Below are 26056 nucleotides of genomic sequence, written 5' to 3'. Positions count from 1 at the left end.
GCTTGGTGTTTTGGGTTTTTTTCCACACATTTTCCTGATTTCTAAAGTTCCTTTAAGTTTTAAAGTTATATATTTCAATTGTAGCTCAAATTACATATAATTAAAATTGTAGCATAACTAATAGATTATGTACATCATTACAGAAAAGGTTATTTTCTTAATAGTAATCATTACTATTTTGTATTTCATGGCAATGGAGTGTTGAGTAGATTATGAATTCATTTTGAGCCTCTAATTTTTTTCACCTTTTTAAAAATTTATAATACAAAGTAAGAATTGAGACCATACTTTTCCTGAATGACTCCTAATGGTCCTGTGGGCTGTAATTTTCTAGTGGTTAGCTGCCATTGATATGAATTTCTAGTCTGTCAAGGACAAAGAAAGCTTTAAAATAAGAGCTTCTGATTTGTAGAAATTCCTATTGAGTTTTCCTTCATAAATTAATCTGGTGAGGCAATGCTTTACAAAGTAGGCAAGAAGTTAATACTCCCATATTCCAATGGAGTCATGCAACACCTCATCAGATACAAGGAAAGTCAAGCATCTTGTACCTGAAGGGATTCTCCAGTTTTTCTCTTTGTAATTGATTTAATTTAGAAGGGTTGGAATTTGTTGCCCCAAATATATTCTGTAGTGCAATGAAGATGATAGTTTCTCATCTATCCAGAGAACTGTTATGACAAAGCAATATTGAATTAATTTAGTTTAAAATAGAAAATTTATTTTTTGAAGTATACATTTTTCATATTTTGTAGACCTCAAGACCATTATCTCCAAAATGAAATCTCCTTGAAAAAGAACAGACATCAATGTAATTACATCTGTCGAAGAAATGTAACCAAATAAAATTAGTTACCACAATGGTGAGACCAAAAAAAAAATAAATCTAGAAATAACACTTCAGCCAAGAAACAATTGGTTTTCCTTGGGAAGTGAAGATAGATTTTCATTTATAAAACCTTGTAGAGGAGGATGGAATAAAATTTTCAGCAGTATTCTCTTATAAAATAGTAAAAAGCAGTAGAGGGCAAAATAAGTTTACTGAAAGAATGGTGAGATTCCAGATAAAGCAGTCATCCTAAATACAAAACTGGAAGGATAATAAGCAAATAAAAATCGGAAAATATCTATTAAGATTTTGTTAGCAAACTCTTCTTCATTAATGATAGTGGAGTTACTATACTTAGACTCTACTATTACAATCTCTGATTTGCTGAATGATGAAGTAGAAACTAGCATTATAGAACATAAAGATGGGAAGGGCAATCAAGATTTAGGTCTGTGCTAGTTAAAGATAAAGACTTGAACATCCATCTGAAAGAGATTAGAATTCCAAATACTTGGGGAAAAAAAATTTCAGACTACTGCTGCAACTAAAAGGCAACCAAAAAGGTCTCAACTATTAATCTGTATGGCTACTTTTCCCTCGCTATAAAATTTTTGAGTATTCTTTACAAGCAAGGAGGGAATTGTTGATTATTATAAAAGAAAGAATAAATAGGCTTTCAAAAAGCTTTTTCTACAACAGATTACATCTTTAAAATTATAGTTGAGAAAAAGTTGCCGACTACAATCTCATTGTGCTTATTGATTTTTGACTATAAAAAAAGCATTTCATTTGATAAGCAAATTGCCATCTTCTTACTATGTTATCTCCTCTGCAAATGTCAAAATTGTACAAAATTCCTTGAAAGGTTTATCAGTAGAGATAGCCTTGTTAGACTCTCTGATAATATCAAGCAAAACATTAAATATGGAGATGTTTCTTGGAGGATGTCTAGCACAGACTTTAAATAGAAGAATTTCTTATAAATGATGAAGTTCTCCAGATAACTCTTTGTTTTAAATGATATTATGCATAAAGCACCAGAGCATTATAAAGCCTCTTAAATGAGATCCATTCTCAAAATAATTCATCTTAACTGTCCACAGGGAATAATAGATAAAGAATGTCTGTTACCCACTATGGTTAAGTATTTGATTGGGCAGTCTGTACAATTGGCCCATCAATACATATTTTGGACATCCTTTTTAGATGAACCAGGCCCAGAATTGAATAGGAGAAAGAGCCTTTGGGATTTTACACGATGCTGTTTTAGTGATTCTAACCTACTTCCTGAGAAAAGATCTATATTTTTACTATCAATATTATTCTGTTTATGCTCTATGGCAGAATTGTGGAATTGTCCTTCAGTGGAGAGAGACACATGGTGTTCTACAACATATTAAAACAATGAAGAATTCTGGGGGCACAGCAGCACAAAAAGATGGCAGTAGAGAGATATGTGACCAGAAAAAGAGATGGGTTGCTTAAGTGACAAAATTAGTAGTAATTGGACAGCTGCATTTTTATCTATATCAAGAGATCCAGAAGGAGGCCCTCGGAAAACTTAGGAAGACTCTTTTTTGCATTTATGGGAGGATATGAATGAGAAAACATGTATAGATTGTTATCTGCACTGCTAGAAGGCAATACCCTTCCTTATCTTTAAAGTTATAGCCCCATCAAAATAAATCAGAAGATTTTTAAGTACACATAGAAAAATAATATTAACTATAGTTACTTTGGTTTTATGCAAACCAAGACTGGTATAGGGACACATACATGGTTTGCTGCTCATAGGCTATGTATTTTGCAAAGTATAAGAGGCCTAGGTACAGTTTTATATGCTCCCCAGGCTATTTGCCGTGCTTCTAGTCCAGGTTCTCCAACATTATTGAGCAGTCACTATGAAGTTGCGTTACTTGTCAGTAGCCCAACCAATGACTAGATTCTACCCATGGAAAAATAAGCTAAGGAACCTTGAGAAGGACATCATACTTTTCATCCCAACCACAAGTTCTGCTTCTAGCCCAGCCTCCAAAGCCATCAAATTGAGAAACATCCCCCATGGAGAGAAGACCTATCGTCTGTATCTGCAGGTGTTAGAACCCACAGAACCTCCTCAGGAACAATAGTTACTAAAGATCTACAAAAGAAAGCCCTTGATACCATCAAATATCTCAGCATTAGAAACATGTTTTTGCCACTAGAAATGGCATAAAAAGAGGGTTTACTATCTCTTTTAAACATCCTAAGAACCCTGGAATATTTCTATTTAACTTATTGCTGATATGTAGTGTTTCCCCCTTAGGATGTAAGAACAGGAACCAAATCTACTTTTCTGTTTGTAACTCCAACTTGCAGGGTTTTGCATAAATGTTTTTCATTCATTCATTTATTTACAAAATAAGATTAATAGAGTAATGATAGTTTAATAAAATAAAGTTTAATAGAGTGAACTTGCTGTCCTCTGAGAGTTTACAATCTAAGAACAGCAGTAATGATGTGAAACTTTAAAATCTTATATCAAACAAACTGATGTTTAGATATAGCAAAAAAGGAGAATGTACATATTAGGACAGCAAAGGAGGGGGAGGGTCATGATTATTATATATTGAGGAAAGTTCCTGTGAAGCTTCTAGTCTGTTAAAATGAGATTTTAAATATTCTTCTAACCTGTTTGTTTTCCTTTTATTGTCATGAATAATTAAGGCTTGACTTTTCTTTTTTCCAATCTAACATTCATTTAATGCCTACTAAGTGCATGACACTATCAAAGCACAGTGAGTTTAGAATTTAAATTCAAAAACAATTTATATTATAAATCCTTTTTGTCCTGCTATTTTATTTTTATTATTCTTGGCAACTTATTTTGGCGACAACTTATATAATTGTTTCTACTTTGGCACTCTCCCTCAGTAGATTTGCCAGTCTACCTGTGAATTTGCCAGCTTCCTTCATAATGACCATCCTGACAGGTTAGAAATTCAGATCACAAATTCCAAAAGTAACTCTGTCAAAACCCCAAATCCGGCCAGTAATTGCCCCATTTGGAAAGTCTACCCAAGAACACAATCCAGCAGCCATACAAAGACTGCCCCATGCATATTTTTATTTTGGGCATGAAATCTTTCAAGATTTTGCTTCTAAATAATTCCTATTGACATGAATTCTTTTCCTGTAATGAGGAAAATGCTCTCTTGTAGAGAGCTCCTGAAGTTTGGAAATCCTGTACAAGCATTCCCTGGGAATTTAAACCATTACACTTTGAATTTGTGTGAAAATACCTTTAGTTTCTTGGTTTCTTCCTCATTAAAATATTCTAAGATATAAAAAGACATCTCTTGCCCATTAATTACTTCATCTTAAAAATGTTATCAGGCAAAATTTAGACAAACTCATGTCAGGAGTTTTATTTTTACAACTTATTATTTTTCATAGAGTTGAGGCCCTCTCAATAGAAAGAAAAATGCTACCCAAATACTAGTACAATGGGTCCCTTCACTATAGATCTATTTCAAACTGATCCAACCATTCTGAACAGCAATTTGGAACTGTGCCCAAAGGACTATAAAACTATGTATACCCTTTGACCCAGCAATATAATTATTGAGTCCATATCCCCTAAAGAGAAGAGAAGGACTTACAATGTTTAAAAATAATTTTATCAGCTCATTTTATGGTGGCAAAGGATTGGAAATTAAGGGAATGCCCATCAATTGGAGAATGGCTAAAAGAGTTGTGGTATGTTTGTGATGGAATACTAATGTGCTGTAAAAAATAAGTGAGCAGGATGGTTTTAGAAAAGCCTGAAAAGACTTAACATTAACTGATGAAAAGAGAAGTGAGCAAAAGAACTTTGTATACAATAACCAATATTGTGTGGTGAGCATTTGTAAATGACTTCTTGAATTCAGTGATTTAAGACAGTTCTGAAGAACATAATGAAAAGTGCTATCCCCTTCCAGAGGAGGAAAAAAAAATGATGGAATCTGAATGCAGATTGAAGTATATTTTGAAGTTTTAATTATTATTAAGGATTTTTAGTCTGCATTTTTCTTTTGCAATATGGAAATGTTTTGCATGGTTGTACATATGCAATCTATATCAAAGTTCTTGCCTTAAGAAAGGAAATAAAAGGAAAGAAAATGGAACTCAAAAAATTTTTTTAAAGTATTAAAATTTTTTCTTTGCATGTAATTGAGATTAAAAAATTAAATAGTTAAAAACTATTTCAGTATACTGTTTCCGGGGCTATGGTGACTTTGTAGAGTAAAGGTAAAATTTTATGACACTGAGAAAAACTCTTTTAGGTACTTTTTTGTTGTTTATTTTATGAGAGCTAGCCTTATAAATAGAAAGGCCTTCTTTCAAGAGCCACCTCTTACACATTCTGACTTTACTCTCTGTGTTCTAGGCAACTTTTTCTACCACTAAATTATAGAGGAAGTGCTGACTTGAATTGGTAAGAATATTTCACCTAGGAGTTCCCTATAGCAGTAAAATTACAACTCCAATTCCTTTTCCTATCCTCTTTTTAAAGTAGCATTAGTTGGGGTGGAGCCAAGATGGTGGAGAGGACATGTACTTCTTTCTGAGCTCTCCTACTGCCCTCAACAAAAGTGACTCAGCATGATTCCAGTGCAGCTGTGGCCACTTCTGAGTGTCTGTAAAGGAAGCTTAGAACTTCCATGCCCTAAAAGCAGATGCCAACTTTTTTTTTTTTTTTAAATGAGTAAAAAGGCAAAGCAAGCTCTAACAGCTTGTTTATAGATGGCTTCTATAGTGAAAGAGAAGAACAGATTTCAAACCCTGAGGAGACTAAAGACATTTTGTCTCTAGATCCAGAGATGGATATGATCTGGTCCCCCACATACAAGGCTCTTCTGGAAGAAATTAAAAAAGATCTTAAAAGAGAGCTACAAGAAAAATGGGGAAAGGAAAGGAAAACTTTGCAAGAGGATTTGGACAAAAGCATATACTCATTAAAAGATAGATTGGAAAAAGAAAAAACTCTGAAAAACAGAATATGTGAACTGGAAAAGTTAAAGAACTCCCAGGAAAACAGAATTTATGAACTGGAAAAAGAAAATAACTTCTTAAAAAAATTTTGTGAAATGGAAAATTCCATAGAACAAAACAACTCATTTTAAAACTCAATTGGACAAATACAAAAAGAAGTAAAAAAATAAAGAGAACTGAATAAATGGAAATGAATGACTAGATGAGACATCAAGAATCAATCAAGCAAAACCAAAAAAATGAAAAAATAGAAAAAATATTAAATATCTACTTGGGAAAACAACAGACTTGGAAAATAGATCTAGGAAAGATAATCTAAGGATTATTGGACTCCTGAAAATCAAAATGAAAAAAAGAATCTAGGCACTATTTTTCAGGAAATCATCAAAGAGAACTGCCCAGATGTCATAAAATCAGAAGGTAAAATAGCCATTGAAAGAATTCATTTAACACCTCCTGAAAGAGACCCCCAAATTAAAACTCCAAGGAATATTGTGGCTAAATTTCAGAATTATCATACCAAGGAAAAAATAATATAAACAGCCAGAAAAAAAAATTCAAATACTGAGGAGCCATAATAAGGATTATCCAGGATCTAGCAGCTTCCACCTTAAAGGATCGAAGGGCCTGGAATCTGATATTCCAAAAGGCAAAGGAACTTGGAATGCAGCCAAGAATAAACTACCCCATTAAACTGAGCATTTTCTTCCAGGGAAGAAGATGGGCATTCAATGAAATAGGTGAATTCCATTTATTATGAAAAAAACCAGAGCTAAACAAAAAATTTGACCTCCAAATAAAGGACTTGAGAAGCATAAAAAGGCAAAAAAAACTTTTGAGAACTGTATTTCTGTTATGGGTATACATAGAGAGTGCATGTATAATTTGATTTTACTATTATAATATTAAAAAGGAACTAGAGGTGGAAAGGGGATTATATGAGAAAAAGGGAAAAGTGGAGGTAAAAAGAGGGAAATCACATCCCACAAAGAGGCAAAGGAAACCTGTTGTATCTGAGGGAAAGAAGGGACAGGGATGAACATTGTGTGAACCTTACTCTCATCAGACTTGGCTCAAAGAGAAACTATTAGAGATATTTGTTTTACAGAGAAACTTCTCTTACCTTATTGAAAAGTGGGAGGGGAAAAGCAAAAAGGAAAGGGGTAAATAGAAAGGAATACAGAAATAGTAGGGAAAAGGTATAAGGGGGAGGAGCTCTAAGGGGGAGGGCTACTTGAGGCAAGTGGTGCCCATAAGTTAAATACTGGGGAGGGGGATAAGAGGGAAAAGGAAAGAGAAAAGTATAATCTGGGGATAATAAGATGGCAGGAAATACAGAATTAGTTGTTTTAACCATAGACGTAAATGGGGTGAACTCTCCCATAAAGCAGAGGCGGATAGCAGACTGGATTAAAAGCCAGAATCCTACAATATGTTGTTTACTGGAAACACATTTAAAGCAGGGTGATACATACAGAATAAAGGTAAAAGGCTGGAGCAGAATCTATTATACTTCAGGTGAAGAAAAAAAAGCAGGGGTAGCCATCCTGATATCTCAGATCAAGCAAAACCAAAAATTGACCTGATTAAAAGAAATTAGGAAGGAAACTATATCTTGCTAAAGGGTAGCATAGATAATGAAGCAATATCAATACTAAACATATATGCACCAAGTGGTATATAGCATCTAACTTCCTAAAGGAAGTTAAGAGAGTTGCAAGAAGAAATAGACAGCAAAACTGTAATAGTGGGAGATCTCAACCTTGCACTCTCAGAACTAGATAAATCAAACCACAAAATAAATATGAAAGAAGTTAAGGAGGTAAAAAGAATACTAGAAAAGTTAAATATTATCTATAGATCTTTGGAGAAAACTGAATGGAGACAGAAAGGAGTATACTTTCTTCTCGGCAGTTCATGGAACCTATACAAAAATTGACCATATATTAGAACATAAAGACCTCAGAATCTATTGCAGAAAGACAGAAGTACTAAATGTATTCTTTCAGATCACGATGCAATAAAAACTACATTCAATAAAAAGCCAGGGGAAAATATATCAAAAGGTAATTGGAAACTAAATAATCTCATCCTAAAGAATGAATGGATGAAGCAGCAAATCATAGAAACAAAAATTTCATCCAAGAGAATGACAATAATGAGAGAACATACCAAAATTTGTGGGATGCAGCCAAAGCGGTAATAAGGGGAAATTTTATATCTCTAGAGGCTTACTCACATAAAATAAAGAGAAGATCAATGAATTGGGCTTGCAACTAAAAAAAGCTAGAATGAGAGCAAATTAAAACCCCCCAATCAAATACTAAACTTGAAATTCTAAAAATAAAAGGAGAGATTAATAAAATTGAAAGTAAAAAAAAAAACTATTGAATTAATTAAAAACACTAAGAGTTGGTTTTATGAAAAAAACCAACAAAATAGATAAACCTTTGGTAAATTTGATTAGAAAAAGGAAAGAGGAAATTCAAATTGTAAGTCTTAAAAATGGAAAGGGAGAACTTTCCACTAATGAAGAGGAAATTAGAGCAATAATCAGGAGTTACTTTGCCCAACTTTATGCCAATAAATTTGATAAGCTAAGTGAAATGGATAATACCTACAAAAATATAACTTGCCCAGATTAACAGAGGAGGAAGTAAATTGCTTAAATAGTCCCATTTCAGAAAAAAGAAGTAGAACAAGTTATTAATCAACTCCTTAAGAAAAAATTCCCCTCCCCCCCAAAAAAAGAAAAAATCCCCAGGATCACATGGATTTACATGTGAATTCTACCAAACATTTAAAGAACAATTAAGCCCAATACTATATAAATAAACTATTTGAAAAAATAGGGAATGAAGGAGTCCTACCAAATTCCTTTTATGACACAGACATGGTACTAATACCTAAATCAAGTAGAATGAAAACAGAGAAAGAAAATTATAGACCAATCTCCCTAATGAATATTGATGCAAAAATCTTAAATAAAATATTAGCAAAAAGATTACAGAAAATCATCCCCAGAATAATATACCATGACCAAGTAGGATTTATACCAGGAATGCAGGACTGGTTCAATATTAGGAAAACTATTAGCATAATTGACTATATCAGTAACCAAATTAACAAAAATCATATCATCTCAAGAGATGCAGAAAAAGCATTTGCTAAAATCCAACACCCATTCCTATTAAAAACACTAGAGAGTATAGGAATAAATGGACTTTTCCTTAAAATAGTAGCATCTTAATTAAAACCATCAGTAAGCATCATATGTAATGGGTATAAATTGGAACCATTCCCAATAAGATCAGGAATGAAAAAAGGTTGCCCACTCTCACCATTACTATTCAATATTGTATTAGAAATGCTGGTTTTGGCAATAAGAGATGAAAAAAGATGAAAGGAATTAGAGTAGGTAATAAGGAAACCAAATTATCGCTCTTTGCAGATGATATGATAGTATACTTAGCTTTTTAGTAGATTCTCTGGGGTTCTCTATTAGAAATAATCCACAACTTTAGCAAAGTTTCAGGGTACAAAATCCACATAAATCAGTATTTTTATACAGCACTAACAAAATCCAATAGCAAGAGATACAAAGAGCAATTCCATTTAAAATAACTGCTGATAGTATAAAATATTTGGGAATCTATCTGCCAAGAGAAAGTCAGAAACTATATGAGCAAAACTACAAAACACTTTCCCCACAAATAAAGTCAGATCTAAACAATTGGAAAACTATTAAGTGCTCCTGGATAGGTCGAGTGAATATAATAAAGATGACAATACTACCTAAACTAAAAAATTATTTAGTGCAATACCAATCAAACTCCCAAGAAACTTATTTTATTGACTTAGAAAAAATAACAAAATTCATCTGGAAGAACAAAAGGTCAAGAATTTCAAGGGAACTAATGAAAAATCAAATGAAGGTGACCTAACTGTAGCAAATCTAAGACTATATTATAAAGCAAAGGTCATCAAAACCATATGGTACTGGCTAAGAAATAGACTAGTTGATCAGTGGAATAGGTTAGGTTCATAGGACAAAATAGTCAATAACTATAGCAATCTAGTGTTTGACAAACCCAAGGACCCCAGCTTTTGGGATAAGAACTCACTATTTGACAAAAACTGTTGGGAAAATTGGAAACTAATGTGGCAGAAACTAGGTATTGACTCACACTTAAAACTGTATACCAAGATAAGGTCAAAGTGGGTTCTTGATCTGAACATAAAGAATGTGATTATAAATTGGAAGAACCATAGTATAGTTTACTTCTCAGACCTGTGGAGGAGGAAAGAATTTGTTACCAAAGAAGAACTAGAGATCATTATTCATTATAAAATAGAAAAATTTTGATTATATTAAAGTTAAAGCTTTTCCAGAAACAAAACTAATGCAGACAAGATTAGAAGAGAAGCAGTAAACGGGGAAAACATTTTAAGATTCAAAGGTTCTGATAAAGGCCCCATTTCCAAAATATATAGAGAATTGACTCAAATTTATAAGAAATCAAGCCATTTTACAATTGACAAATGGTCAAAGAATATGAAAAGATGATTTTCAGATGAAGAAATTGAAACTATTTCTAGTCATATGAAAAGGTACTCCAAATCATTATTGATCAGATAAATGCAAATTAAAACAACTCTGAGATACTGCTACACAACTCTCAGATTGATTAAGATGACAGGAAAAGATAATGATGAATGTTGGAGGAGATGTGAGAAAACTGGAACACTGATACATTGTTGGTGGAATTGTGAATGAATCCAACCATTCTGGAGAGCAATTTGGAACTACGCTCAAAAAGTTATCAAACTGTACATACCCTTTGATCCAGCAGTGTTTCTACTAGGCTTATATCCCAAAAAGATCTTAAAGAAGGGAAAGGAACCCACATGTGCAAAAATGTTTGTGGCAACCATTTTTGTAGTGACTAGAAACTAGAAATTGAATGGATGCCCATCAATTGGAGAATGGTATATGAATGTTATGAAATATTATTGTTCTGTAAGAAATGACCAGCAGGATGATTTCAGAGCACCTTGGAGAGACTTACATGAATTGATGGTAATGAAATAAGCAAAACCATGAGATCACTATACATGGCAACAAGATTATACGATGATCAATTCTGATGAATGTGGCTCTCTTTAAAAATGAGATGATTCAAACCAGTTCCAATTGTTCAGTAATAAAAGAATCAGTTACACCCAGAGAGAGAACTATGGGAAATGAGTGTGAACCACAACATAGTATTTCCACTCTTTCTGTTATTATTTGCTTGCATTTTTGTTTTCCTTCTCAGGTTTTTTTTTTTTTCTTTCTTTCTAGATCCATTTTTTTCTTGTGTAGCAAGATAACTATATAAATATGTATACATATTTTGGATTTAATATATACTTTAACATATTTAACATGTATTGGATTACCTGCCATCTAGAGGAAAGGGGTTGGGGGAAGAAGCGGAAAAGTTGGAACAGAAGGTTTTGCAAGGGTCAGTGTTGAAAAAATACCCATGCATATGTTTTGTAAATAAAAAGCTATATTTTAAAAAAATAAAGTAGCATCAGACCCTCCCAAACTTAATATTTAGTGCTCCAGTTTTCTGGGTAAGCTTGCCAAACTTTGTACTAATATAGGTAAAATTTCCAGTAGTCTTTTTAGTTGTATGCATAATGTGGAGTTGTTTAAATGTTATATTAGGATCTCCCACAATCTCTATACATCCTTCTGCATTGTAAACTTTTTTTTTTTTTAATGGTATTCTGATTACAGATGAGGGAAGTAATAAAACTGTGGTACTGGGTCCATTGAAAATTCACATTATCTTATGTCATTTGGGTCTTCAGTATTATACAGGCAGTCCTTTTAATCCTCCCTGTTTGTCTCATACTTTACAAGAAGCTTTCCAAATCTTTACCATTTTTCTCAGATTTTGTATAGGATCCACTCCTACTCCAGCCCTGCTTCCTTTGATAGATTTCCTCATTTCTTACTTAGAAAATAAAGTCCATTTGTTAGAAGTATTACCTATCTTACCTATTCCATATCTCAGAACCCTTTATCATTACCCATTCTAGTCAAGGAAAGAAGCATTACCACAGCACTTCTTACCAAGACCAAACCCTCTCCTTGTGCTTATGATTCTGTCTTTTCTCTTCAGGGATCTTATCTCATCAATCTTTTTATCTTTCTCATCTTCAATCTCTCTCTATTCACATTTTCCTTCCCTGTTCTTAAAAACATGTCTATGACCTTTTACCTCTCCTTAAATGCCAATTTCCTAGAAAGTCATTTCATCTTCACTCATTCAGTTCTCTGGGCAAGTTGACTTTTAGCCTCATCACATGACTAAAACTGCTTTTTCTAAGGTTATGAACCATCTCAATTCTTCAGTATAGTGATCTTTTCTCAGGCCTCTTTTTTTTTTTTTTTTTTTTTTTTTTGACATCTCTGCAGCTGTTGATCATCCTTTCCTCCTGTATATTCTCTGTTCTCTTGGCTTCTGTATCACAACTTTCTTCCTGGCTATCTCCTGTCTACTGTCCTTGTATCCCCCACTACTTTTAGCATAGTAGCTTGTACATTCTGAGTAGTTAATGTTCAATTGAATTGAGTTCTCACAAAACTTGTAAAGAGATTCTTAAGCAGTTGGGTTCTGTAAATCACAGACTTAAGTTATAATAGCATTGTATAATTTGAATAATTGTTTAAAATAATTCATTAGATAAAATAATTTTAAGTGTATTAGAATGCAGAATCAAAGAGTGAATTTTACTATGTCAGAATTGTCTGGATAGGAAAAGTGCCATTTTAGTTCATAAACTAAATTTAACTTTTCTAAGAAATATACTGGAATCAAATAAGATAATAATTCATGTAATTTTTTTTGTATTTTTTTCTCCTTAGTAATCCCATTGAATCCAGAAAGTCTGATTACACTAGGAAAAGAAGAGGTAAGTTCTTGAGTTACTTTGTAATAACTCCATTTAATTTAGAAGTTAAAACAGTTTATTAATACAAGACACCCCAAATTAATGTAATTTGAAATCCTTATTTACCCCTTAAATTTTACATGGCCTTTTTTTGTTTGTTTGATATAAATCTTGTATTAAATAGAATGGAATTATTTTCTTTAATTGAAAGTAGTTTTTATCTCAGCCAAATTTATGGGTTATAAAATCCTTTGCTAAGGTAAACGAGGAGACTTGGTCCTATAAATAATACTGCCCATATTAAAATAAATTTTAGTTCACTTCAATTTTGAGATAAATGTAAAAAGCTAGAGAGACGAGGGATGTTTTATTCCCTTGTATAAAAGGAAAGGTATTTACCTGAAATAATTAGATTTTTTTTATTTTAAATGTACTTTTAAAATCATTATCTTAATTATTTAAATATTTACTATATGATAAGCAACAAAAAAGGAATTTATATAAACTTTGTTATGTACAGATTTTAAAAATACATTAAATTTAAAATAATTGCTCTCTTTGTACCCTTTTCTAAACTTCTTTTTGTTTCCTTCTATGTATATTTAAATGTTAGCATCTCTAGCTCACTCGTCTCTCTGACAAATATAATAAATCAAAACAAATCAATGCATTGTTAGTGACAGAAAATCTATGCCTCATTTTGCACTTCTAATTATTGGGAGTACTTTTGAAGACACATAGTTAAAGTGGGAGATTAAATTCTTTCTATTGTTATATAGAGGGAAGCAAAAGAACAGGCAAAGTCAAGAAATATTAAGGCTTTTTTTTCCCATTTGTTGGGAATAAATAGAGAAAGATATTGTAGAGGAGAAAATCCCTGCTATATGGTGCTGAGCTTGTCTAGAGCTCTGAAGCTGTCTACATTACTTGGAAGATTTCTTGTCTTTAGGATAACTGGAATGGGAAGAATTATAAAGGAATATTGTCATCACAAATAATATTCAGACCTAGAATTAGTTAATGATAGGTAAAGAATTCATAAGATATAACATTACATCAGTTAAATATGAAATACCTGCTATATATGTCAAACTCCTAGATTATATGCATGCAGGTGTTTTGTTTTCTTTTAAAATTTATTTCTAGAAGCCATCTTTTAAATAGAGTTTTCAGCAATACTTTTCTTTTTTAATGAAGAGTTCTATTAATATATTTCTATCTTGAAGCCATCTTTCTTTCTATCTCAAATAAGCCTACTTAGAATGTAAGTAGGGAATAGTGGATAGTGTGATATACCTTTGGTCTGAAGACACCTGGGTTAAAATCTTAATACTTGACTGTATGCTGATATAAACAAGCAACTTAATTCTTTAAATTTCCATGCAATACCCTTTGATCCAGCAGTGTCTCTACTGGGCTTATACCCCAAAGAGATACTAAAAAAGGGAAAGGGACCTGTATGTGCCAAAATGTTTGTGGCAGCCCTGTTTGTAGTGGCCAGAAGCTGGAAAATGAATGGATGCCCCTCAATTGGAGAATGGTTGAGTAAATTGTGGTATATGAATGTTGTGGAATATTATTGTTCTGTAAGAAATGACCAACAGAACGAATACAGAGAGGATTGGCGAGACTTACATGAACTGATGCTAAGCGAAATGAGCAGAACCAGGAAATCATTATATACCTCAACAGCGATACTGTATGAGGATGTATTTTGATGGAAGTGGATTTCTTCAACAAAGACAAGATCCAACTGAGTTTCAATTGATCAAGGATGGACAGAAGCAGCTACACTCAAAGAAAGAACACTAGGAAATGAATGTAAACTGCTTGCATTTTTGTTCTTCCCAGGTTATTTATACCTTCTAAATCCAATTCTCCTTGAGCAACAAGAAAACTGTTCGGTTCTGCACACATATATTATATCCAAGATCCACTGCAATCTATTTAACATGTATAGGACTGCTTGCCATCTTTGGGGAGAGGGCGGAGGGAGGGAGGGGAAAAATCGGAACAGAAGTGAGGGCGAGGGATAATGTTGTAAAAACTACCCTGGCATAGATTCTGTCAATAAAAAGTTATTTAAAAAAATAAATAAATAAAATTAAATTAAAAAAATTTCCATGCAAGTCAATAAGCATTTATTAAAAATCTACCATATATATTTTGCTATGGATATTTAAAACAAACAAACAAAAATTAAATAGTCCCTGACCTCAGAAAGCTTAACATTCTACTGAGGTTCACAACCTATACTCTAAGTATAGCAGAAGGGAAATCAAAAAGGAGAAGGAGGTGAATCAGTGAAGGCTTTGTTGTGGAGGTGATAAATGAATTGAACTTTCCAGAAGAGAAATTCTAAAAGATAAAGATAAAGAAGTTTGTGCTTGGAGACCTGCAGGAGATGGACTTTCAGGGTATGACTACTGGTCTATTTTGGACAGAACATTGAAAGGTATAAGAAAAGCCATAAGGGAATATAAAGAGATTATAAGACTGCAAAGCTTAGTACAAGTCAAACTATAGTGGTAAGCCTTAAATACCAGAACCCAAAAGTTTGTATTTTTTTTCCTATAGGGAATCATGGAAGCTTTTTGTGCAGGAGAAAAAAATGGTCAGTAGTTGGAGCAGAAGAGGGGGAGTCTTACAAGCATGGGGTATAGCCAGAAAAAATATGGGGACAAAGAGATGGAATTCCTTTTGTTTCAGGATTGCCAGTAGGCCAGTAGGCCAAATGTAAGCAGATTGTAAAGATAGTAGGGGACTAGGTGATGGAGGGCTTTGAACACCAAATAAAAATTGAACCTATCCTACAAGTGATAGGGAGCCACTGGAATTTACTGAATGGGGGGAATGACATGGTCAGATCTATACTTTAGAAAATTACTGGTGGCTGAATGAACGATGGACTGGAGTGGGGAGAAATGAGTCAGAGACTAGCTAACTGTAGTATGAAGTGTGGTGGCATAGAGAACATAGGTGATATATTGATGATAGAGGAGAGAAGGGAGTATTTTTGAGAGAAGGTATAATTTAGAGGCTTTGGCAACCACTTTGATTGAGACAAAATGAGGAATCCAGTATGACTTATAGATTGTGACTTTGAAAGGACTGGGAAGACATGTTGGCCCTCTACAGTAATAGGGAAAATAATGAAAGATGACGAGTTCTGTTTTGATCACCTCTCACTAGCTTCATGACTACTCTACTTCCTTTTCTAGTCATATATCTGTCCGGTGACATCCTTTACCCTTCTTCTTTTGTATACTTCTATACTATAGGCACCCTCCATTGTTCTTTATCATTGCCTTGTGGGTGATCTGTAACTTTTATTCTTTGAAGAATATTTATTCCATCACTCACAGCCATATATTGCATTACTTAAAAACTAAAAAAAAATTTTTTCCCAGTTACATATAAGACAACTTTTTTTTTTTGGTGATATATGTACTTTTATTTTCTATATATTTTCATATGAATCATGTTGGGAGAGAAAAACCAGAACAAAAGAAAAAAACCACGAGGAAAAAATAGAAGGAAAAAAAAAGTCAACAGAACATGTGTTGATTTATATTTGGTCTCCATAGGTCTTTCTCTGGATGCAGATGGTGTTTTTCCATCTAAAGTATCCAAAGCATAACCTCTGAGTAGAACCAAGTCTGTTATAGTTGATCATTGCCATTAGTCAGAATGACTGTGTGCAATGTTTCCCTGGTTCTGAAGCTTGTTTTCACTCAGCATCAGTTTATGTATATCTTTCCAGGTCTTTCTTAAATTAGCCTGTTCATTTTTATAGAAATATTCTATTACTTATGCATAACTTATTCAGTCATTCCCCCCAATTGAAAAGCATCTATTCATTTTCCAATTCTTTGCCTCCATAAAAAGAGTTGCTACAAACATTTTTGCACATGTGGGTCCTTTTTGCTCTTTTATGATATCTTTGGGATATAGACCCCATACTGCATTACTTGAAGAATTGTCATTGTAAGAAGATGAGCCTTTTTTTCAAATGCAAGTTTTCCAAAGGCAGTTCAATTCATTCAGCTCTGGTTTTTGTTGTGGAGTGAGGTCTCCATTTACTCAAAGTAGATACGCAAGATAATAAGTACTAATGGACTAGTTCTATAGGTTTTCTATTCCATTACACATTATTCTAGGAAATAAGTTTTTTCACCCACTTAGTTTTTTCTTTTGTGAATAGATAAAGTTAATTCTTTTGAGTTATTATGGAACCAAACAGGACTCTCTGCAATCTTCTGGTATTTGATATATTCAGAGGAATGTAATCTGCCAGCAAACACATCTGTAAGACCTCACTTTCTATAGGAATTCTCTTCCATTTGGAGTCTACTGGATATCTTCCATAATGGTAACAATCACCTTTTGAAAGTTTTATTTGATATTAGTCATCATAGAATGAACAGATCACATCTTTATATTCACCTAACATAATAAAAGTGCACAGATAACAAGGGCTTATTGTTTGTTACTAATATTTGATTTCATTAGGCAAATTATTGTCTTAAAAGTTCTCCTATAATGTGTTACACGTTGCATGTCAAAATCATATAAAATAACTTTATTCTATAATGACTAATATCAAATTGATACGCCTAGTGTGTTGAATTGTTTTTCTTAACTATTCCTTGTTACATGAGAGGTGTCTTTTGGGTGGACTTAGGGGAGTCATTGAGAAGTAACTGAAATGTTCAAAAAATATATTAATTTTAAAGTGTTTAAAAAAACTGCATCAAAAAAAAATGAGTACGTTAAAGATAATTCCAAACAGTATTAAAAAATATTAATAGTTTAATAACGTTCTTATGGATCTTTTTATATTGTAGTTGCAAAAATTACATCATAATCTTGAAATGTTATTGTCCACGGTTCAATCAAAAAATCAGCAACTACAGGAAGACTTACGAAGGTACATGTATTGTGCATGCATTATGACATTAATAGCAATTATACATATCATATTGTAGATACGTTATGATATTAATAACAATTGAAATAAGAATATACCTGATCTTTTTTTCCAAATACTATTTTCTTTGAAGAGAACAAGAATGGTTGAATGAGCAAGAAGAGTTAGGAGCATCTCTCAATGAAATGTGTAAAGAACTAAAAAATCAAGTGATACCAGTTTCTGAGAAAAGGTATTTATACAAAGCTGGTAGGTTTTTTATAAGTGTGATAGTATTGCAAACTTGTTTTGGGAGATTGTATCAAGAGTTATCAAGTTAATCTTGATTCCTGCCACTGAATATTTTTAAATTATTTGGTAAATTGATTTTTCTGTCCTGTTTAATTTTAGAATTTGTTACTATATTGGGGATATTTGTTCTTTTTACCTAGATATTGGGCTAGAACTAATTAAATATGTGTGAAATGTATCAACATCCTTTTATAAAACTTGAAACACATAAAGAAAGTAGCATTCTACCATGTTCTTAGAAATTGTATTTTACCATCTTATTTGTTCTCTTAATATTTATTAGAACTTTTCTGGAAATGAAAACTAAAATGACTAAAATAAAAAAACATAAAGAGAAACTCTTGACCTCTCTGGGTGAAATTCTAGACAAGCATTTTCCTCTCCCTGAAGAAAATGGAAGTAAGAAGAGAAAAGTAAGTTTGAATTATTTATTGAGATTTTTCTTTTAGGAAATCATTTATCAAATGCCTAGTTAGTGCATCACTAACTTATTTTCCCTTCCAATTTCGATTCTCTTTTATATTTCTTTGCCTCCTTACTTTTCCTTTCCCATAAATTCCTGTAGTCATTATACAATAGAAATGGAAAGAGAATCTTTCCCCAACTGTTTTTATTACCTGTTGACTTACATTATCATAACTGATAATTCATGCTTGTATTTGGCATCATTACTCCAAGTAATTTACGAAATGATTGCATTTTTTTTAGTTCTGTGCAAGGGATACAAAGATAGGCAAAAATATGGTCCCTTCTCTCAAAGTGTTCATATACTTATGAAGGAGACAATATTCAAATAACTATATATATATATATACATATATATATATATATATATATATATATATATATAAACAAGATATATACACAGTAAATGGAAGATTATTTAAAAAAAAAGACACTAGTCTTTTCCAATAGATAAGGACCTAGAAAGGCCTTTTATGAAGGATGAAATTTGAACTGAATTGTGAAAGAAGCAAGGAGGTGAAGGAATTAGAGCTTTCCTCATATAAGGAACAACTGATACAAAGAGATGTATGAGAGAGAATGTCCTGTAAGGAGCATTAGGTAGGTATAGCTGGATCATAAAGTACAAAGTAGTAAAAGACTAGAAAGGTAGGAAGGGCACAGGTTAGACAAAGCTTTAAATGCCAAACATGGTTTTATATTTGACCCTGAAAGTAATGAGGAATTACTAAAGTTGGGGAAAAAGATAGGAGATGATGATGGGGGTGGGGACAGGAAGATAGGACATAGTCAGTTGAGTAAGAAGATAGATTTGAGTGGGAGAGACTTGAGATGGGAAGACATATCAGAAGATTGGAGGTTTTAGTGGGGTATTTTTGCAACAAAGGCATGATCTGATGCAAGCCTGTAAGCATAATGCCTCTGTAGCAAAGCCTGTAGAGAAAATTGGTACACATGAGAAAGATTGTGAAAGTATAAATGACAAGATTTGAGTGGAGTGGAGTTTGACCCCAAAGTTGCAAGCTTGAGATCCTTGGAGGAAGAGGATGTTCTTGACAGTATTAGGAAAGATGGGGAAAAAAAGACAGTTTATGAGGGGAAGATAAGAAGTTTTGTTTTGGACATGTATTTGAGATGCTTGTGGACCAGGGAGATTAGGATTAGACATAAGAACTTAAATACTTCCTCTCTAAAGAAGAAGCCTCTAATCTACTTCTTATCTTTGTCTTTCATTTTGATTCTCCACTGATTTCTTCCCTCTGATCCTAATCTTCCTTAAATTCCCATAATTCTACTTAAATCACAGCCTCTCCAGAAACAAGTTCCTTTCTACATTTAATAGTTTACTACTACCATTTAAACTGTTACAAATACATACCAGTGTTAGAATTTGACCATCTACTGACTCCATTCATTCACTTTTTATGAAATCTTATCACCAAATGTAGGTTAGCTTCTTCTCACAGATGAATTACTTATGAACTCCTCTTGTTCCATTGTTATGTCATGATCCTTTCCTATAACAGAATATACTAATTGAATTTTGTCTTGCCCTATTGCACTTATTTTTGTGAATATGATCAGTTCACTAAATAACACTGTTACTTTTGTAAAAATGTGCACTTTGTGTTGGTGTTCCTAATTTTTTGGTTTTAAATTCCATTTTTATTTTGGTTAAATATGAAAGATATCTTCACAGTTCTTTAAAATGATTAAATTGTTGAAACTTTGTAACCTGAAGTATCATATCATGACAACTCTGAAATATCACTTTGAAAAAATGTTTACTATATGTAGTCAGTAGTAATCCTTTTAGAAAGTATGTTTATAGAACTTTTTATTAATCTTTTCTTTTTCAAATATTCCTTTTCCAAATATTCTTTCCACTCTTTAGAGAGAATGTCAGCCAAATGCACAGCTAATTACATTACATGAAATTTTAGAGGTAAGTATTTCATGAATTTAACAGCTTTGTTATTATATAATATAATATAATATGTAATCTTGCTATTTTTTAATCTTATTTTAAAAACGATCTTCAACAAAAATTAAACTGCTAATAAAATCAATTGATGTGTTTAAAAGAAGCTCCCAATTGTTTATAGAGGGGAGAAATTTTAATAATTGTGATAAATAAAAACTGATCTATGCTTTAGAAAACATATTTTTCTGAGGCATTATCTCCTCCAGGCTAGAAGATTATCAGTCACTGACAGTCCTAATCCCAGTCTTTATTGGCATGGAAGATTTGATCACCGTTTCAAAACTGGGGAGGTTGAGTAGCCTACTGGCCTCTTCCCTACTTTCCTATTCTCAGGGTCTCACTTTATTGGTGTCATACTTAGTGGAACCAGTCACTCACTTTAACCCCATTGCATTTTAGACCTGCTGAGATAAAGTGTGATACCAGCCTCAATCTCTTAATCGGAAAATCTGTACATGTGCCAATGCATACTGCACATTCTATTTCTCACTATTTAAGATACTTGACATAATCTTTCCTATAAATATATGTAGCTGAACTTCAACCCCAAATTTATTTTTTACTTTGCATGTTGTGTATAATTGAAAATAATATAAAATCAAAAATTTTCAATTTTTGAAAAATGAATAAAATTAAGATTTGGAGCCTATACTGTACTCTTTTTAATTAAAAGAATTTAAAAGTAATACATTCTGATGTGATACTATGACAAAATAATATTTACTTCGGATTTACATGGTGAAACACTATACAGTAAGAGTTGGTTTTGGTTTTGGATATGGGATTATTTTGGGGGATTGGAGTTGCCAGTTTCCTCAAAGATAAACTTAGGATTGTGAATTCTTGCCATAAATTGGCAAGAATTCAGGCAGGAAAAAAAATAAGTAAAACCAGACTCTGGCTGTCTGTCTGTCTCTTGCTCTTTTATGATGCAACAGCTGAGGAATTATAACTTTCTCATGTTAAGATTTTAGTTTCCTGGTCATGCTGACAATGTTAAGCTTTCTTTTCTTTTTCTTTATAAAAACTAGTTTTTAGCATTTACTGTTTTGAGATTTTGATTTTCCTTTTTTCCTCCCTCTCCTCTCCTCAAGACATCAATCAATCTGATACAGGTTATACATGTAACAATTATTTTAAACATATTTCCACATTAGTCATATGAAAGAAAAAATCAAAACAAAAGGGAAAAACCACAAGAAATAAAAAACAAAAAAGTAAAAATAATACGCATCAATCTGCATTCAGACTCCATAGTTCATTCTTTAGATATGGATAGCATTTTCCTTTTGAGTTTTTGGAATTGTCCTGTACCATTATAAAGTAGAGGCCAAATTTATGCTTTATGTAAAGCCCAAAGATAATTTTGTATACTTAATGGTATCTTGATATGACCCTTAATAACAAATTGAACAAAAATTAAAAACAAAATGTACCATCTATAAAGGATATATATCTAAAAATACTATGTGGTGGTTAAGTTTAGACAATTTGTATCATTATTGATTAACTGGAAAATAAATACAGGGATGAAATGTATAAAAGTTCTATAAGTTTAAAATATAATTTTAGGAAATGAAAGTGGAAACCTGTTTCTGTTGTTTTATAATTTTTAGTTTGGGTATCTTAATATAACTCATAAATAGAATAGGTCCTTTGAAAAGCAAAATACCTAAAAAAATTTTTTTAAGATGTTTTAAAGCCATAAACATATATAGCTTCCCAAATGAAATTTTAAAAAATAGCTTTCTCATTTTTGCTTTGATTTCTGCCCTTCCCTCATCCCTTCTCCCATCTGTTCCCCAGAGGATGGCCAGTTATATGTAATGAGATATAAATATTTAAATACTGTTAATTGTATGTTTTTGTAACTGTATGTAACTGTAATGTTTACTATAACTAATAACTATACTGTTAATTATAATGTTAATTATAAAAGTGGCTTCTTTAAGGGCTCCCTGCCCTAATATAAGTACATCCTACCAACAGAGAAAGTGGCAAAAATAAAACTTTTTCTAAATGTTAAAATGAGTCTTTTAACTTTGTAGTATTTACTACAAGCACTGGCCTAAGGTTGATTAGAACAAATTCTTTGAAAAATTTAAATGATTTTAATTTAATTTAACTTTTTAAAAATCAAATACAAAATACCTTAAAATAGAGATTTCTATTAGTTCTGTGAAATGATATATTTGGAAATCAAATATGAGCATTCTTTACAACAGGTTCATCTTAGGAAACATATTTTGAACTCTGTTCAAACTTTTGCTAGAAATTATTTTGTATCTACTTTAATTATATTTTGTATTTAATTTTCTATATGCATGCTTTTCTCTTCCCAAAGAATTCAAGTCCCTTGAAGGAAGTAGTTTATTTTTGTCTCTATCTTCTCAGTGCCAAACAGTGTGCATGGCACATAGTAAGTGCTTAAGAAATGCTTGATGAGTGAAAGATTGAATTCAGATGGCTAATGAAGACAAGAGAGAACTATTTCAATGTTAAGACCATTATATTCTTAGATTATAGAGGGCAGATTTTAAATTTAACTGCTGGAGAATGCTTTATTTACTCTTCATTTCTCACAATTGCTGTATTTCCCAGATGTGTAGCTTAAAGAATATAGGTCACATTATTATTAATAAACTCAGCATTAATATTCAGGAATTCCTAATGTTTTAGGCCTAATAATTTCTTATTAATATAGTAATTAGCCATTTACAACTAACTTTTTTTTTCATAAGAATCTTGTTTAATAGATAACAAAATCACTCTATAGATAAGAAACATGAGCCCCCATAATTACTAAAATTGTTTGCCAGATGTCAGCCACAAAAGTAGTAATCAGATGTTCTGACATGTTCATTTCATTATATCATACTAATGAGTATTATTGATGAGGGAGACAAGATGTCAAATATAATCTTCCAAGCATAGAAATTGATTAGAGGAATTCAAATTTTGAAAGTGTTTCATTTCCTTGAGAGTGTATTGTAATTTTTTTTTAACCAAAGTTTTACTCTAATGTTTCATCCTTCTTTGGATGTGATCTTATATTATTCATCACATTAACAGCAGAACTTGCATACTCTGAGTATGCAGGTATCAATGTATGATTTTGTATTGGTTGCTTAAGAACTAGATTAGTTAATATCAGAGTAGATAACTAGGTACCTGTTGATAGGCTACATCATCTTATGAAGGATCTTTTCTTAGATTATAGAAGTGATTTTAGCCTGCATGAGAGGAGGGAGTGGAGTATCCATAACAAGACATTTTAGGTCTTTTAAGCATTAAATAATATTGACTAGTGACTAAGAAGTGTTTACCTTGGAAAACTAAGAGTATTAAATACTATATGCACTTTTGTTTGGTATTTAATTTTAATAGTGTTTTGGTTTTTTACTGAGTTTAACAGTGATTTCATTGTTTGTTATATTGGAATTCTTTAAATAGAATTACATCTATGCAAACTAGAAAGATGTTTCATGGATTAAAATCATGGATTAAAATTATGATTTAATTACACAAAGAGATTTTGAAAAATTGAAGTGAACAAATATGTTTAAAATCTACTTTAATTTAAAATATAAATTTAATGCTAATTTAAAATAGCATATTTGGTCTTTAAAAACAAAAAATTCTTGGAGTAAGAAAATTAGTATTATAGATCAGTATTCTTTGAAAGATATGAAATGTTTATTTTTTAACGGTTTAAATCTTTCCCTAAATATATTTTGGTTAATTTTTTCTTCTAGATCCTTATAAATGCTCTACTTCATTCTCCACATGATCCATATGTAAAAATTAATGACTCCTTTTGGCCACCTTATATTGAGCTGCTGCTACGTACTGGAATTGTACTTAGACATCAAGATGATCCAAGCCAAATACGATTAGAAGCATTTCATCAGTAAAAATGATGTGTTTTTCTTAGATTTGAAACTTAGAAACCTTGCCACCCAAGTATAATGGAAGCCCAGATATCCTATTGAATGGAAAAACATTGTTTTCACACCAAAATTTAATCTTTCATTTGTTGCTGATTTTCTAATTACATATTCCTTTCTCATTTAGTAAGCATTGGGATGTTGTAAAATGTTTTTATGGCACCTTTTCTTTAACATTTTGTTTCAAGCTTAAACTTGAATGCTTTAGAGAATTCTATTGCAGATGATGAATTAGGCACCTTTGTTAGAAAAAGACGCTGAAATTGTGTTGGTGCTTTGGTTTAAAAGTTAATAGATTTTGAAAAAGTAAACTAAAATTATTTTCACATGTAACAACTTATATGTAGACTTATTGAAAATTGGAATATTAAAGTTGGATAAAGTTGTTAATGTATAAGAATGTATATTTAAATGCTAAATTATATTATAATGAAAATTAAACTTTGTGATTGTCTTTATTGAAACTTTAGTCTACATGACCATACTTAAAATTAATCAGTGAATTGTTGTAAAAAACGATTCTCCTGGTTCTGCTCTTTTCATTCTTCATCAGGTCATACAAGTTTTCCCAGGTTTCTCTGAAACTGTACCCTTCGTTTCTTAGATGGCACAGTAGTATTCCTTTACATTCATATAATGTAATCTAGTCAGCCATTCCTCAGTAAATGAGCACCCTCTTTGTTTCTCATTCTTTGCTACTGCAAAAAGTTGTTATAAATATTTTTGTACATAGGCGTTCCTTTCCTCTTTGACTTCTTTGGGTAATAGGCCTAGTATTTTCTTGAAGATTTTTAACCTCTAGATAAATATATATTTTTTTCCTAGCTCAATAAAGTAATAGTTTGATTAGTATTGTACTGAATAAGTAAATTAATTTAGATAATATTGTCCATTTTGTTGGCTTTGTTTATTTTATCCAAGAGCAATGGATATTTCTTCACTTATTTAGGCCAGTATTTGTTTTTGCAAAGTGTTTTGTAGAAGATCACAATGCATATAATTCTGGTTCTTAGTTTTAGAAAGATAGTCATTTGTTGTAGTAGTATAAGAAAAACCTACTCTTCCTGGCATTTAAAATTTTTTTCTTTTAAAAATTGTTTTCCTCGATTAATAGGTATCTATCCTCTTTTCCACTTCTTCCCATGATGGGGAAAAAGAAAAAGAAAAATACCTACAACTGACAGACATAGTTAAATAAAACAAATGGCCATGTCTAAAAATATATGTCTCACTCAGTATATCTGGAACATCACTTCTTTAACAGTAGGAAAGCAGCATTCTAATTGGTCTGCTAAAAGTCATGATTGATCATTGCATTGATTAGAATTCTTCAGTCTTTCAAAATTGTTTTTTTTTATTATATGTTGTTCTCCCGGTTCTGCTTACTTCTCTCTGCATTAATTCAGAATGTGGTTCAAGTGACTTCTAGTAGGTTCACCTTCATTTGCATAAATCTCTACTTTCTTGTCCCTCCCATTTTAATAGGTAAGATAAGAAGTTCCCCTACTTTTTCCTCCACTTTTCTTTCCTGATGTATGTTGCTGCCTTCCTCTTCTTCCTCCTCCCTCTTTCCATCGTCTTCCTCCCTTCCTCCCCTCTCCCCCTCACCTTTCTTAAGAGCCTTAAAAAACAAAAAGTCATTCCCA

General features: G+C 32.0%; 1 protein-coding gene across 3 annotated transcripts in view; it reads left to right on the top strand.

Annotated features, from left to right (window-relative positions):
• Positions 1–24841, top strand: part of CENPK (centromere protein K) — a 38076-nt gene extending 13235 nt beyond the window's left edge. For all 3 annotated transcript variants that reach the window (XM_031965666.1, XM_031965660.1, XM_003759400.4), the window contains exons 5-10: positions 12768–12814; positions 17641–17723; positions 17857–17955; positions 18298–18427; positions 20374–20424; positions 24219–24841. In XM_031965666.1, the coding sequence (XP_031821526.1) occupies positions 12768–12814; positions 17641–17723; positions 17857–17955; positions 18298–18427; positions 20374–20424; positions 24219–24377 (569 nt within the window). In that variant the 3' untranslated portion in view covers positions 24378–24841. The remainder of the gene's footprint in view (positions 1–12767; positions 12815–17640; positions 17724–17856; positions 17956–18297; positions 18428–20373; positions 20425–24218) is intronic.
• Positions 24842–26056: the final 1215 nt, after the last annotated feature.

The sequence above is a fragment of the Sarcophilus harrisii genome, chromosome 1, assembly GCF_902635505.1.
Source record: "Sarcophilus harrisii chromosome 1, mSarHar1.11, whole genome shotgun sequence".
Lineage (NCBI taxonomy): Eukaryota > Metazoa > Chordata > Mammalia > Dasyuromorphia > Dasyuridae > Sarcophilus > Sarcophilus harrisii.
This window is presented reverse-complemented; position numbering and strand designations above follow the sequence as displayed.